Source organism: Zeus faber (assembly GCF_960531495.2).
Source record: "Zeus faber genome assembly, chromosome: 7".
NCBI classification, from domain to species: Eukaryota; Metazoa; Chordata; class Actinopteri; order Zeiformes; family Zeidae; genus Zeus; species Zeus faber.
This window is the reverse complement of record NC_137203.1, coordinates 29,824,732-29,840,975: the sequence shown is the minus strand read 5'-3', so window position 1 is coordinate 29,840,975 and position 16,244 is coordinate 29,824,732. Positions and strand designations below refer to the sequence as shown.

At 44.5% G+C, this 16,244-nt stretch overlaps 1 protein-coding gene across 1 annotated transcript in view; it reads left to right on the top strand.

Annotated features, from left to right (window-relative positions):
- cacna1ba (calcium channel, voltage-dependent, N type, alpha 1B subunit, a) overlaps window positions 1-16,244 on the top strand; it is a gene marked incomplete at both ends in the record, with an annotated part of 136,297 nt that overhangs the window by 106,566 nt on the left and 13,487 nt on the right. Inside the window, 12 exon segments of the mRNA XM_080004319.1 lie at window positions 147-263; window positions 1,022-1,087; window positions 1,239-1,330; window positions 1,602-1,752; window positions 1,885-2,012; window positions 3,968-4,064; window positions 8,724-8,829; window positions 10,782-10,889; window positions 12,934-13,049; window positions 14,824-15,005; window positions 15,626-15,761; window positions 16,023-16,127. Of these exon segments, the coding sequence (XP_079860445.1) occupies window positions 147-263; window positions 1,022-1,087; window positions 1,239-1,330; window positions 1,602-1,752; window positions 1,885-2,012; window positions 3,968-4,064; window positions 8,724-8,829; window positions 10,782-10,889; window positions 12,934-13,049; window positions 14,824-15,005; window positions 15,626-15,761; window positions 16,023-16,127 (1,404 nt within the window).

Genomic DNA, 16,244 nt, shown 5'->3' with positions numbered 1-16,244 from the left:
TGAGAATACTTCCCAGTTGTGATGTCAAGCGACAACCACTCAATGGACTTCCATATTTCATCAGGATTGCATGTACTGATTAATGACTGGTTCAGCCCTCCCTGTGTTGGACTATATTGCTGGACATGCTGTCTGTCCCCAAACAGGACAGGCTGCTGAACCTGAGCTTCCTGCGGCTATTCAGGGCCGCGCGCCTCATCAAGCTGCTGCGTCAGGGGTACACCATCAGGATCCTGCTCTGGACATTCGTCCAGTCCTTCAAGGTAGTGTGAAATTCATGTTTCTCCATTTAGAAGAGGCTTTTATCCTCTGTTACTGACTAACACTATCGTGGTTTTGTCAGTAGTTGGCTAACAGACTGGAAATCACAGTCATCATCATGTGGGCGAAGCCTCCAGGTACAGATTAAGGGCAACTAATGTCAGCAAAGTCAGAGAAGGTTATCAATCTTTGGTTGTTCATTATACATTTTTAGCGATATTATCAAAGAAAACTAATAAAACATGTGGAATTGCAAATATCAAGGCTTGTTGTAGCAGTTTCCATGGTACCTCCTTTCTGGGCAAAGGAGAAATTGAATCTTCAGGGTTGAAATAAAGTGGGCAGAGTTTGGCACAAAAAACTCAGATGGGGGAAATTAAGAAGGGGTTGAACCTATTATTAGAGTAGTCTATAGTTGATGTAATTGAATTCCGGGATACGTTTGCTGCCACATAATTGCAGGCAGAGAGCTGCAATCAGAAAATCTAATTTTGCAATGATTTAATGAGCCAATCAGCTTCAGCTTTGTTGACGGCCAGGTTTTACTAATCTACAAAATAGAATCACTGGAGCAGAAGACATTTTTTCAACGTTTAAAGCAATGTTGTGGTAAATGGCCTATTTTTATATGTTTATTTTTAGTGTCATTGTCCATGGTAAATCTTGTTGATTTCAATTAAAAAAAAAAATTCTTTATATTTGAAAACAATTATAAGAATTGTGTTCAGACTCTCGCCCCCCCCCCCCCTTTTTGTTTTAGGCTCTGCCGTATGTCTGTCTGTTAATCGCCATGCTGTTCTTCATTTACGCCATCATCGGCATGCAGGTGGGTGAACGCACCCTCTCCCTGAACGCGCGGCCGTGAGGCAGCACTCCCTGCGAACGCACCACAGACTTAACATCGCTGATATGTAAAAAGCGGAACATATCTGAAACTTTATTTTTTTTGCCCCCGGTTATCTCCCCCACCGCCTCAGGTGTTTGGAAACATTGATCTCAACGAAGAAACGGACATCAATCATCACAACAACTTCCGCACCTTTCTTCAGGCCCTTATGCTGCTGTTCAGGTAGGACTTAGCTTTACTGAATGCATACATACTACTTCTTCTAATACTATTACTACTACTACTACTATTACTACTTCAAATTACATTAGATTTAGTCATTCAGCACAGGCCTTTATCCAAGAGACCCTACTCTACTGTACATCTTGCCTCCTCTACCTCAAGATGTTCCCCTGTGTTGTCTCTTGAAGGAATCACAAATTTAAGTAATCATGAATTTCTCGCCTGTCTGTCTGACTTTTTGTCTCCTTTCCTGCCTGTCCGTCCATTTTAGGAGCGCCACAGGCGAAGCATGGCATGATATCATGCTCTCGTGTCTGAGTCGTCGGCCGTGCGACGAGAAGTCGGGGATCCACGGGAAAGAATGCGGAAGCGACTTTGCCTACTTCTACTTTGTTTCTTTCATCTTCCTCTGTTCTTTCCTGGTCAGTACCCAATGCCGCCTGCTGCATCCTCTCTCACAGCAGGGAGGTGGATAACTCAAACTGCTGCTATTCCACAAGCAAAAATCGAGATCGTCCACAAATTTTGAGTGTGCTCAATTTGTGACTCTGCAGATGTTAAACCTGTTTGTGGCTGTCATCATGGACAACTTTGAATATCTGACCAGGGATTCCTCCATCTTGGGGCCTCACCACCTCGATGAGTTCATCAGGGTTTGGGCCGAGTACGACCCGGCCGCCTGGTATGTGACCCCACCACCCTATTCCTGTTCAGATAGTATCCTACAGAACTATTACCTCTCCCTCTCCGACTCTAAAGCTCAACCTGGGCTCTGGTGCAAGAAGCAATAAATATCTCCCTAACCCACCACCCAACCTTCACATTCTCCTATCGCTCCCCTACAAACTTTAGGGGATATATATATTTTTTTTGCCTGAGAAATTCGCTTTTTGTCTATCTTTAAATGATAAGTTCAATACCAATTCTATCCTTCTGTGTCCAGAACCAAGATATTGACAGGCTGCCTGTTTTTAGCACAATGCAATGCTTTAAGCGTTGCATCTGTGAACTCAATGTGTTGGTTTGGCTAGGTTTCCAGTTCAGCAGTTTGTTTTGAATTTTGTTCTTGTTGGTAATGTTCTGGTGCGATGAATTACAGTTCATACCTGGCAACTCAACTCACTTGAAGCAGTGCTTCACAGCTAATAATCCCTGCTGCCAGCAGATGGGTGAATAGCTATGTGTCTGAAATAGTTCTGAACGTAGCCGCTTTTAGAACACCTAAGGTCCCGGCCGGTCCTGCTGCACTTCTGCATTGACCTGGTTGTGCTTCGCCCGTCTCTCCCAGTGTTGGAAGTGTTGATTGTTATTGCAAGCGGTTCTTGATGATTAATAGAGAGTGGCATTGCAGGTTGAGGATTTGAACTTGCAGATCAACTCTGTCTTGAATGCAGTGGCACACAAATACCCTGTGTTGTATGCCAAGCATGCTGACAGCATAGGTAGAAAAAAAAAAAAAACAGGACAACGATCTCGTTTTTATTATTACTTGTCATGAATACACAAGATGTATCACTTAAATTATTCAGCTTTTGAGATGCTGGAAGGTGAGAGGCTAATTTCACAGGAGCTAGGCGAGTTCCCTGCAGCCTTGCATTGCACTAACACAGCACCCAGCCTGTGACTATCTAGGTACTGGACACACGGGGATGAAATTGCAATTGAACTACTTGTCTGAATAGATAAAAAAGCAAATTTCCTCAAAAAACTGCAGTATTCCTTCGATGATGACTGCACATTGATTGTCACGAAGGAAACAGCTCCTCTCCCACCTCCTTCCGCTGTTGTCCCCCTCTTCCACAAACCCTCCCACTTCCAAAACACACAAAAAAAGTCTCTTCTTTTGCCTCCCATGGAGGTCTGCATTCTCACCATCAGCCCAGTGATGATTAATGTTTATTCCCAGGGTTAGATTGCATGAGGCACACTTTTAATTTGGGTCCAAATCTTTTTTCAATTAGTGTTATTAGGTATGTTATTAGGTATTGGTGTTATTAGGTATTAGGTATTCATACACAAATTTATATTTGTGTATAGACTTTACCACACTTCATTATGTTGTGTATGAATTTAAAAAATAATAAAAATACATTATATATATTGTATAATATAATATATATATTTTTCAGACATTCAGACATTTTTAATTATTTAAAGATGATTTAAAGTGTTTCTTTACCCCTTTGTATGAGCCCCCATGTGAAAATATGGGGGGCTCAAATTAGGGTACTGCCTAGTTTGCCTTTGCCGAGATCCAGGACTGAAGGATAGGTTCTCTATTTTTTAATCAAGGCCTTTTTAAAATGTTGGTTACGCTTCACCCTAAAGAAACTTACCGCTGCGACAATATTGTGAGTTTCTGGCTTTTCGAAAAGGAGATTAACATTTTTTTTTAAGGTTTAAATTTGCCCCACCTGACTTCATGTAGGCACAGTGAGAAGCTGCAGCAGAGTGATAAGTTTCTCAATCGTAAAGCCTTCAGCAAGGTTGTGCTTTGAACAGTTATAAATGAAGGGAACCAACATTTCAAAGGCCATAATAAGGCCTGGGTTTAAAGAATAGCGAACATGTCCTTTTATTACATAAAAAACATTTTTTATCTTCATGTATCTGCTTGTTGTTGTTTTTCTTTCACAGCGGACGGATTTCCTATAAGGATATGTACAATTTGTTACGCGTTATCTCACCCCCACTTGGCTTAGGGAAGAACTGCCCAAATAGGGTGGCATACAAGGTTTGCAACCTACGCCAGACACCTCCGTCACCCAGGGTGCTTTGTGTACTTCTACGCCGTGATACGTTTTTTTATTTGAACTGAATGGCTGTGCACCAACGAAACTCGCCTTTACCCCCCCCCCCACACACACTCTCATCCCCACCCCACCCCCACCCCCACCTGACTGACTGGCTTTGGTCAATGAGGCCGGTTCAGAAGCAAAGCTTTCAAAAAGCCGACAGAATTACCGCCAAAAAAATGATCTCTGACGCCTTCTTTCTCCGCAGTCCGCTGTTTAACTTCTATTTGGGGTCAGATGGTTCTTGAACAGTTAAGAGCCTCCCAAATGTTTATCCTCTCAAAAAAGATAATTGTCTAATGATTTAAAAGACAATGAAAATAGAAGGTGTGAATTGGATTGTAATTAGAGGTGTGTTACTGTAAAAGGTGTGTTTGGGGTGGCTCCTCTGAGTGCCCTGACCAGGCGTTCTCCTCACTCTTGGGGCTTCACCATCTGGACGAGTTCTTCCCTCATCCTGGCTGGCGTTGAAACCTTTGCCTCTGTGCATCCGGTAAAAAAACAACAAAAAAAAAAACAAACTCCTCCCCTCCACACACACACATGCACACAACCAAGGGATGTCTGTGAGCATGCAGAAAAAGGCAGACATCCCCACCCCCGTCCAAACAAACTTGTGTCATCACCCCTCACTCCTCCGCCTCCCCCCCCAAAGGGATCCAACCGTGACCAAAGCCATTCCACCATAACTCAATCTTTTTTCCTCTCAGGGATCCTTAGCGATGCATCCTCGCCACCCCCAACTCCAACCCACCGCCGCCTCTGGTCCCGGTGGGGAAGGGGGAGGGAGGGCGGCCTGAGGATGGCATCTCCGTTCCATCTCATTCTCGGAAATCTAATTAATGGATTTCTGTGTTTTCAATATCCCTATGTGCTTTTTTTCTGCCATTCATGTTTCTGTCCATCCACCCCCCCTCCCCCCCTTCTCTCAACCCCCCCTCCGTCCTTGCCTCTGTTTGGGTTGTGTTTCGTTCGTCCGTCTCTCCGGGTGTCGGGGGGCCATTGTTCCATGGCGCAGCGGCCGCATCAAGTACCGTGATATGTATCAGATGCTGCTCCACATGTCCCCACCCTTAGGGTTGGGAAAGAAATGCCCGCCAAGAGTCGCCTACAAGGTAGACCCCCATCCTCCATCCTCTCTTCTACCCCCACCCCCTACAAGTGCGTTTCCCATCGGCCTGAGCTGAGTTATTGCAGCTTTCTGTGCTACGCAGTGCCGTCTTTCCCACGTATTCTGTTTGACTTTGATTTCTTTTTTTTTTTTGCGTTTTGCGTTCTGATATATTTGGTATAAGCCCCCCTCGTCAAAACCCGTTGATGACCCGACCGCCGCTATGGGGCGTAGTCTGTTTGAGTTGGAGAAAGCTCGGCTGGTTAGCTGCGCTAGCCATTAGTGCGAGTTATTTGTTTGACAAACTACAAGTAAAGTGACTGGTGGAGACTCGTGGTTAAACCCCATGTATTGTTATTATTATTATTATTATTATTGTTGTTGTTGTTGTTGTTGTTGTTGTTGTTGTTGTTGTTGTTATTATTACTATTATTATTGTTGTTATTGTTATTATTAATGTTGTTATTATTATTATTATTATTATTATTAAATATTATTATTGAGTACTTTAGAAATAAGAGACTGGAATAAACAGGGAGCTCCCAATTGGATACAGTCTAATTTATTGGGTGCCATGGGTGGGGAAAAAAATAGAATAGTGCTTTTTTTTTTACATTTTTAACACTGGAATATTACATAATTTAGGAAATATCATCAAAAAATAATTTATTTTCTAAAAGAGAATGAGCAGTTCAGGAGTCAAATACAATGGAAATATAATTCCAGGAGTCAGTTTGACAATAAAAAAAAATTTGTATATGGACAAGCATCATATATATCTGTTTTGGTGCTTGTGCAGTGTCTGAAGATTAATTCCTGTCCGATAACGGCCACAACAAATCACAACTCGTGGGTGCATTTTCCTCCCTTGTGCCATGACATCCCTCGACTCGTGCGCCCCCGCCAGGGTCTCATTTCATGTAGCAGTGTGAGCTTGCCTGTGCGTGTGTGAGTGTGTCGCCTCCGTTGCTTTCCTGTGATAGCAACACCTGTGCACCCCCCCCCCCCCCCCCCCATCCTTTCTCCCATCTCTTCTGTCAATCCTACGGTAGATAGAGCCCCTGTGTGCTTTGTGCATGCTTCTCTGCGTGCAGTGCGTGCATTTTTATTGCGTTTGCGTCTGCTTCCGTCCGTGTGTATTGACAACGGTGCGTCGCTGTGTCAGAGCTGTACAATGATGGCAACAAAGGGATCCGCAGTGATTCATTTTTGCCTGAATGTTGTAATTGCCGCACATTAGGAAGCTTTGGTGAAAAACAAATTAAATTGGAAAAAAATATTGAATATGAACTATGTCTAAGTAAATACAAAAATAAATCACAGCAAATATTTATTTGGGGTATTTTATTTTATTTCCAACAAAATAAGTCTCGTTGTGAAATGTGTGGCTACCAGGGTCGCGGGTGCGTACACTAGAGGAGTGCGTACATGTGTGTGTGTGTGTTTGACTGTGACTGTGACTGTGTGTGTGTGTGTGTGTGTGTGTGTGTGTGTGTGTGTGTGTGTGTGTGTGTGTGTGTGTGTGTGTGTGTGTGTGTGTGTGTGTGTGTGTGTGTGTGTGTGTGTGACTGTGTATGCGCTTGTGTTTGGTCTGTGTGCCTTGCATTTCCATCCATCCTCCCTTCCTTTTTATTTCGACCCCTTCCATTTTGCACTGCCACTGACAGTACATGTAGGTGAATGCTTTTGATTTCCTGTTCGGGGGAGCTCAACTCTACAGCAACAGGCACACAGCATTGTAAGTGCATGCAGTGGTGCTGCTAGATTCACTTGGCATAGCTGAGTCTTCTCACTAAGGCTGAAGGGTTCATGTGTAATGGACAACACAACTATTTGTGTAAAGCTGATCGCATACATTGAGCTGCGCGCTAACGTAGAACCCTGTTTATCCGAACCACACTCAACCGAATTTTGCGGTCAGCCGAACCGTCGATCGACTACAATGGCAATGGTTCCTGCAAAGCCCAAAAGCGTGTTGGAAAGTTGAGTCATCCGCGATAATGAGCCTAATAGCATTTGTGTTTTTCCACAATGGAGTGTGATGTGAATCACTGCAAAGGGTGTTGGGATCAGCCCTGGCACGGTCCTTCACACTGAAGTTAAGTGACGAACTACAATTTCCTCATCAGTCACTTCCAGAAGTACAATAGGGGCGGTTTCGCAGACCGCTAGTCTCATCTAAATCAAGACTAAGATCATCCGATTTCAATTAATCCAGAATTTAAAAATGCCTTTCTGAGACATCGCGTAGTTTAAGATGAATTAGGAGTAGACTAGGAGGTCCTAGACTACAGTAATGAAGGACTAGTCGGCTTCTTCTGTCTGGTCTTGTGTTGGTCTTTGTCCAGATCATCCATTTCCTCTATTGTCAGGGTCCACCTGGAGGCCCGCGTCCATTAATCCAAAAATAAACCCGCCTCTCGTCAGGTTTGTTTTAAACCTTCACTTAGACCTCAGTTAGCTCTAATCTTTCTCCTAGAAATCAGATGTTTTGTAAACAAAGACTAGGCAAGTCTGCGACTAAGGCCATTTGAGTTAGTGTAAGATTAAAAGTGTGATTTAGTCTAAGATAAGGCCAAATCTGTGTCCGCGAAACTGCGCCATAGTGTTATGCTCAATTTTAAATCCACACCTTTTTTTTTTTCTCAATTTTTATAGGAGGAAACCTAAAACATTTTGTAATTGTCCCAAAGGAGAAAGACTCCTTTCTCCTTTGTTTTATCTGATGTTCAAATATCTGTTAGGTTACTGTATATTTGTTTTACGGATCACACCATCAGTTTATACCATGGAAATATTCATGAAATCAAATGGCTGCCATTCCAACGCAGGTTCGGGTGAACAAGGTTATACCGTATTACAGTTACTTTACCAACCCCAAAGTTTACGAGAGCTAGGGTGGCCAAACACAAGAGTCGAGCTCCTGGGATCGTTGAGGCACCTCCATGGTTATGCGTACACATCTTTTCTCACCTAGTTGTTGTTGGTTTTTTTTTTCAGTTGATATCAGTCTTGCATCGGTGCACTTTGACTTGCAGCGTAATGCATAACGTAGCCAGTAGCAGTGAATGCGAATGTCTAGTCTGTCTCAACACACCCACTGGGGAAGGCATTTTGTGTGCTTAAACCTAACCCCCCTCACTGGCACCACTGCCTATTTGGATAAATACAGCTAAATGTCTGCATGTATTTTGAAATTAAGCCAAGCCATTTCTGGGCTTCACGCTCTCAGAGATGGAGCACCATTATGAAAGAAATAATTACATTTGAAAATTCAATGAAGTTTATAAAATCGAACCCACATCTGGAGTAATCTGTCAAATTCAAAACAGTACACAAATTGAATTCTCAGGGTTGGATTGTACAGTGTGCATTGGGGCTGGATTAAGACCGTAAACCAATGATGTAACCTCTGCCATGATCTACTCCCCCATACCCCCCGCTCCTCCTCCACCTCCTCCATCTCCGATTTGTCCCCCTTCTTCAGCGGCTCGTCAAGATGAACATGCCCATTGCAGATGACAACACGGTCCACTTTACCTCCACCCTGATGGCCCTGATCCGCACCGCCCTGGAGATAAAGCTGGCATCAGGTCAGAGTTCCATTCTGGATATTAATAACACTACACTACATCACACCTACACTACTTTACACCACTATATTACACTACACTACACTACACTGCACACATTACACTGCACTATACTACTCTGCACCACACCACACCACATTGGCTGCACTGCACCACAATGAACTGCACTACACTGCACTACATTATGCTATGGAGCACTACGCTCCACTTGACTACACTGTACCACACTACAATACATTGCATTGCACTATGCTGTGCCACACGACACTGCACTACACTACACTGCACTGCAGTGGACTGCATTACACTGAACTACTTTGCACTGCACTACACTGCGCTACACTATGCAACACTGACTGCACTACACATCACTACACTGCACTGCACTATGCAACACTGGACTGCACTGCACTTCACTGCACTACACTATGAAACAATGGATTGTACAGCACTCCACTGCACTACACTATGCAGCACTGCACTGCACTGACCTACACTATGCAACACTGGATAACGCTCCACTACACTATGCAACACTGGACTGCACTGCACTACGCTGTACTGTACTGAGCAACACTGGACTGCACTGCACTGCACTGCACTATGCGGCACTGCACTATGCCACACTGTACTACGCTGCACTACACTATGCAACACTGGACTACACTGCACCACACTGCACTGCACTATGCAACACTGGACTGCACTGCACTATGCGACACTGCACGTCACTATACAACACTGGACTGCACTGCGCTACAATGCAATGCACTATGCTACACTGGATTACACTGCACTCTGCTGCACTGCACCATGCAACACTTTATTACACTGCACTGTGCAACACAATGATACATCACACTACATTACGCTACACTGTAGTGCTCTACACTTCGTTATGCTATACTATACTACACTGCACTGTGTTGAGTAATTTTAATTGTAGGCTATGTGGATAAACGTAGAATTTTTATTTTTCCCCACTTTATTTTTCAATTGAAGACTACAAAACAAAACAACAAATCTGTAGTCAAGGCTTGCACTTATCTGCTTTTGTGACATGTGTAAAGAGAATGCGTCAACAAATGCACAATTGGCAGGAACCAGCAAATCACACAAACAACATTTATTTCAGCTTTTACTCGACCTCGCAAAGAGTGCAGCTCAAACAACACCAGACAACCTCCTAAGCTTGCGCTAAATGAAAAACTTACACTGTTTTTGGGAACAACACAGGCTTTGGCTCTAGATGGTCCCTTAAACTGAACATGGAGTCCTTTAATGCTGACTGTTATTTCTATGCCGGCGGGCACATAATGTAAACTCAGCCAAAATCGGAGTTTCCTTATTGGCCTTGTAGGTTGCAAAACTGGGTAAGGGAAAATTGGTCAATTTAGATGTGCCACTTAGACTTAACTGAGTGTACCCATCAGTAATCTATAAATGTATTATCTAATTACCATAGTTCTCAGTGTTACTGCAAAAACGATCAATGCTGTTTTGTAATCTATTTACACATCGCTGTGACTTGTATTCTGTCACTCCCCAACCCTAAGGGCAACACCGTATTGCAACACAACACAATGTCAACTGCCCTGAAGGTATTTTGTCTGGCATGCATGTGGCATACATTGTCTTTTGCAACACTGCAATAAACAGTGAATTCAGATGTGCTTTCACTTGCTCTGGGTCGTGAAAATGACATTGCACGCGGGCATCTGTCTTAGGTTTTCCTTCCTGTCAAAAATGAAAAGCTTTTAGTGTTCACGGTCATAGAAGTAGTCGGAGCCCAGCTGCTCGCTTTGTTTTTTATTTCAGCTCCATTTTGTAGCATTAGAAGCGTGCACCCTCTCTCTTCGCTCGTGGCCTGGTTTCATGACCACTGCACTTTTCCTCTCGCTCTGTAAGTCTTTGAGGCCCAACCGTTTGCTTGCGTGTCCTCCACGGTGCAGGCATGGTGGCCCAGCGCCTGTGTGATGCCGAGCTGAAGAAGGAGCTCTCCACGGTGTGGCCCAGCCTCTCGCAGAAGACCATGGACTTGCTTGTCACACCACACAAACGTAAGTAGCTGAGCGGCTGAAGGCGGGCTCCTCCCTCCTCACACACTCTCTCTCTCTCTCAGCAGTAGCATTGTTGTAGTGGGTCGACGGCAACAATGACATAAATCTTGAACCATTGAGGCAATTCTGGCCAGTTCTGAGGATTGGCCTTCTTTTTGATAAAAAAATAGTATTGTGCTCATATTAATGATGCAAAATCTGAAATGAAAACCTAGAAGGCCCTGTTCTGTTATTCTTTGTTGTGGTGTCTCTTCAACAGAAACAGCTTTGTTCCATTATGTACGTATGTGTGCAGTGAAGAATCACAGACAAAACACTCAAATCGAAATCTTGAAATCACAAAGAAATGGATTGCGGTTGCTAATAGCACCATCAATTGCGCCTGCTATCTGTGCCGTCTCAGTGTCCGATTCACAAATTATATTGCACTAATGATATGACAGCGCAGACACGCCCATAAAGATTTGCAGCTGAGTGCAATTGCACCTCTTTTGCATCTGATCGCAATGATCGATGTAAAGTAAATAATCTGTGCGTCATTGGGGGGTTCTCCTTTGGAGAGTCATTACTCATTTACTACGCCGCTGCTCCACACGTTATTACAAATGATCAGTTTTAAATAAATATAAAACTTTAAATCTGTAAAAAAAAAAAATTAAAATTGGATGGAAATCCTTGGAGGGGCTGCGCGGGGGGTTCGCGGGATCTCCATTTAACCCAAAACAGTTTTCTGCGCATTCACCACTTGCTCTCTACAGATGGTACCGTCACTCTAGCTGCGTGCCGCTCTTAGTGCCGGTGTGATTTGGACGTTTTTTGCAACGATGCTCATTTGCATAGAAAGGGGCCAATTTGACGCCAAACGTATTAATAATACCTCATTTAAATACGTGGAAGTAGCACCGGCGCACTGGGACGCTATATGCTTGGCGGGGCAGTTAGCGGTGGATTTCACCGTTTGCTGGTGCTTTGGGAATTAGACTCTTTATTTTTCGCTTATTTGCACAAGTTTAGGGGCCGCAAAAGCCCTGCAATCCTTTGTCGCAATTTGTCCCTCTGTTTACTTTCGCAAAAAGCTGTAATGGGCCATGTGTCCTACATGTATTACCCCCATTACACGGTATACACTGTATTTGTATACCGTTTGTTTCCTTAAAAGGTGTTTTTTATATTTTTATGAGATGATAGCACAATGGGTTTGCAACGATTCCACAAACTTGCCTCTGCTCCCATCTAGTGGCAGATATGATGAACCACCACACTATGGCGCTTTCTATTATGCTTATTTTGCCTTGGAAATCTATTTCTATAGCCGGGTATGAATAAATAAAATCTTAACTTATGCACAAGGGGAAAAAGCCGGGTAAAACATGGAGCTGACTGGGAAACACAATGAGTCAGAACAGAACAGACCCTTTCCTCTGTTAATTCCCCCCCACTATCCCCTATCTTGTTTCCATTCATTTTACGCTTGGTGACTTTGTTTACCTTTGCTTTCCATTGCCTCTCAATTATTATTTCTTGCAATTTATTTATTTCACCATACTCTTCTCCTCCTCTGCCTTATCCCATTTGCTCCTCCTCTCCTCTCTATTCACCTCTTTCCTTTTCTCCCTTCTCTCTTCTCCCCTCTCCCCCTTTCCTCTCTTCTCATCTCCACCTCCTCTCCTTTATCCTCTCCTCTCTTTGTATCCCCTCCTCTTCCATCTCCTCTCCCCTCTCCTCTGCTTATACCCTCCTCTCCACCACCTTTCCCGTCTCCTCCTCTCCTCCTCTCCCTTCTGCCAATGCTCTCCTCTCCATTTATCTCTACCTCATCTAATTTCTTCTCTCCTCTCTTCCGCTTCCGTCCCCTCCCTCCTCTCCTCTCTCCTCTCCTCTGCTTATCTCCTCCCCTCTTCTCCACTCCCCTCCCCTCCTCTCCTCTCGACTTAATTTCCTCTCTCCTCTCCACCTCTCCAACTTTCCCCTCCTCTTATCCCCACCTCCTCTCCTCTCCACCTCTCCTCTCCTCCTATGACCCCCTCTCTTTTCGTCTCCTTAGCCAATGAGCTGACGGTGGGGAAGGTTTACGCAGCACTGATGATCTTTGACTATTACAAGCAGAACCGAGCACGGCGGCTCCAACAGAATCAGCAGCAGAGTGCCACCGGCTCCCAGGTAGAACACATACACACATACGCAGCCTAGACGCATGCACACTCCACATACAAAAACACACACACTGCGCGCGCACGCACACACACACACACACACACACACACACACACACACACACACACACACACACACACACACACACACACACACACACACACACACACACACACACACACACACACACACACACACACACAACGCGCACGTTGATCCTCCCACCCCAGTGAACTGAAGCACATGCATACGAATGCAGCACTGCTAAACTGGAATGCAGCAGTGACTCTATGCATGCAGGCATGCACGCTCACAAACCCCACTTCCTGCGCGCCTGCACACACCAAAGAGACGAGCGTCACAGACGCTGTGCAGGTGCATGCCAACAGACAGATGAGCCGAATTTTGGAAAAGTCTTCAAACCGGGAAGAAAGGGTTAGCTACACTTAGCAATCAAAACCTCAAAATAAGGAGGTTGGATGGATGGTACAATTTTGAGGTATTTGTACTTCACTTGAGTAATTTCATTCATCTGATCATCTTTATTTACCCTCCTGACGTATGCTTGTATAAAGGGTTACCATGACAACGGTAAGTGGAAAGCATTAGATCCATCTACTGTAGGCCATCAACTATTTTAGCTTAAACAATAGAGGCTAATGCATTAATGATGTAATGTATCTCAACACCACTATATAAGGTCATCATGTCTAAAAGTACATTTAATACAATTAATACAAAGTACTTTAATACCTTTCCTTCTGTAGAATGTACATTCCAAGACCTATGCCTTGACCAGTGCACGAAGGAGTTTATACTTCGACTTGAGTATAGAGTATGAGTACTTTGCCATCACTCAATTTGAATTTTGCAACATTGCCACATACAAGTCTTGGGCGATTGTGCAAAATTCCAATCGGTGATCGCTGTGGGGCCGCGATCGGCGATACGCGATTTTATCAGGGGCGCATGTGTTGGAGTTCACGCGCGCAAAGAACGTAATGTAACGTGGCAAATGCAGTCTACCCGTTCAAGAAGAGCAGGATTTCTTATTAACAAGTAAAGTATTTGTATAATATATATGTATTTACACAAAAACATCCGGTTTTTACTATATTAAGTCCCATAGAAACTAGGCTTGGGCTGATTTACGATTAAATCGTCTGTCAGCAATCGACTCCATCGATCGCGATTGACATTGATGAGAGACGTTTTTTTTTTGTTTTTGTTTTTTTTATCCACCAGGAAAAATCGGAGAATTAAAACAGTGTAAGTGCTGTTTACCGTGTTCTGAAACTGAAGGAGAGAGAGAGAGAGCGGGAGAGAGGGGGCGGAGGGTCTCCGGTCTCGCCCCCCAAAAAGAGAAGAGGCACATGGAGCCCCAGCTCCGGCTCCAGTCATTTTGCCGCTCTGGTCAAACGGAGCAGCACAGCAGAGCCCAGATCACTGGGAGGAGATGCCCCAACGCGGCGAAGCTGGGGGTCCATGTGTCCTTCTCATACCCACAAATACTCAAGCAAGCACACACACACACACACACACACACACACACACACACACATACACACACACACACACACACACACACACACACACACACACACACACACACACACACACAAACACACACACACACAAACACAAATGCATGAATGCAAGTAAAACTGAATATTACGGCCATGGTCTGCAAGTGCATGACCAGAGTCCGGCAATGTTTCGCCTGCAGCCTCCAGCGAATGTCTTCAGCATGTGGCCATCCATCTCTCCTCCTCCTCCACAGAGCAAGGTTGGGGCTCTGTTTAAGCCATTGCTGCCTCTGACTCACATGCAGGAGAAAGACCTGCCCATGATGTTGAATAGCGTGGAGCCTCCCAGCATGCTCCAACCGCAGCATAAGTCCCACTCCAGGTCCCAGCCACTGGCCAGACCCAGCTCCAACTCCCTCAATAACGGAGGCACTCTGTAAGTTCACCCATCCTGGGAGAAGGGGACGCGAGCCTTGAGGATTTCAAGCAGGATGAACATTTTTTTCGATAAATCGACCACTGTGCCTTTCAAAAACTTCCCTTAGCTGCCACTTGTACGACTCACTGTATACGTTGACAGGTGTAGAATCATGTAGAAAAATAATAATTGGATGTCCTGCAGGTCCTTAACCAGGCCAAGGCCTAGGCAAACTTAGTTGTAAAATGAGGGCCCAGTAATTGGGCTCCATGGTTACAACTAGGTTTGCCTAAAAAAAGGCTAATATCAATTGCATCATGTCACATTTGTTCTGTGGCAATAAGGGTTGTGTTTTATCAGCAATTTTGTCCCTTTGCAAGAAAAGGTTTCAATGTTGTATGCAATAAATGGCACATCAGACTTTATTTACTGAAAGGACAGGGATAGGTTAAGCACCGCACAGTGAGAGGCTGCAACAGAGTGGTAAGTTTCTCCATAGTAAAGCGCTCAACAAAGTTGTGCTATGAACAAGTTATAAATTATGGGAACCAACATTTTATCAAGGCATGGGGGCTTAAAAATAGCAAACTCCTCCTTTGACGCTCTCATAATAACACCTGTTGGATGCCGACACTCAGGTCGGGTCATGAGCACAACATGAAAGGCTCGGCCTCATGGGTGACGGACAAGACCAAGGAGGGGCCACAAGCCAAGAGTAAGCGCACGCTGTCCAGAGGCCAGTCAGACGACACCCCCGACGCTGACGCGCCTCAGGTACTGACTGATACACAGTATTACATTGAGTTTATTTTGTGGCACCGGATCTCCCCTCATCCGGCTGATTATAGTCCTGCTGCTAATGTGTCTACTATGTGTGTGTGTGTGTGTGTGTGTGCGTGTGTGTGTGCGTGTGTGTGTGCGTGTGTGTGTACGTGTGTGTGTACGTGTACGCGTACGCCTCTGAACGAGCATGTGTGTGTGTGTGCCCACGTGTGTGTGTCGGTGTACTTTGTGTACACATATGTTTTTATGCAGGAGTCAGTAGAGTTGATGCCAATGGACACCAGCGGCAGCAGTGGCTCAGCTTTGGAGAACCATGGCAGGGCGCTGTCCATGCCTCGACTCAATACAGAGTTCCAGGTGATACCTCAAGTGACAAAAACAAATCGATCATCAGAAGAAGGCAAACATTTGAAAAGGAAAGTGACCATCATGGAGTGCAGATGAGGGCAAAGCCGGATGTTGAAAAAAAATGTA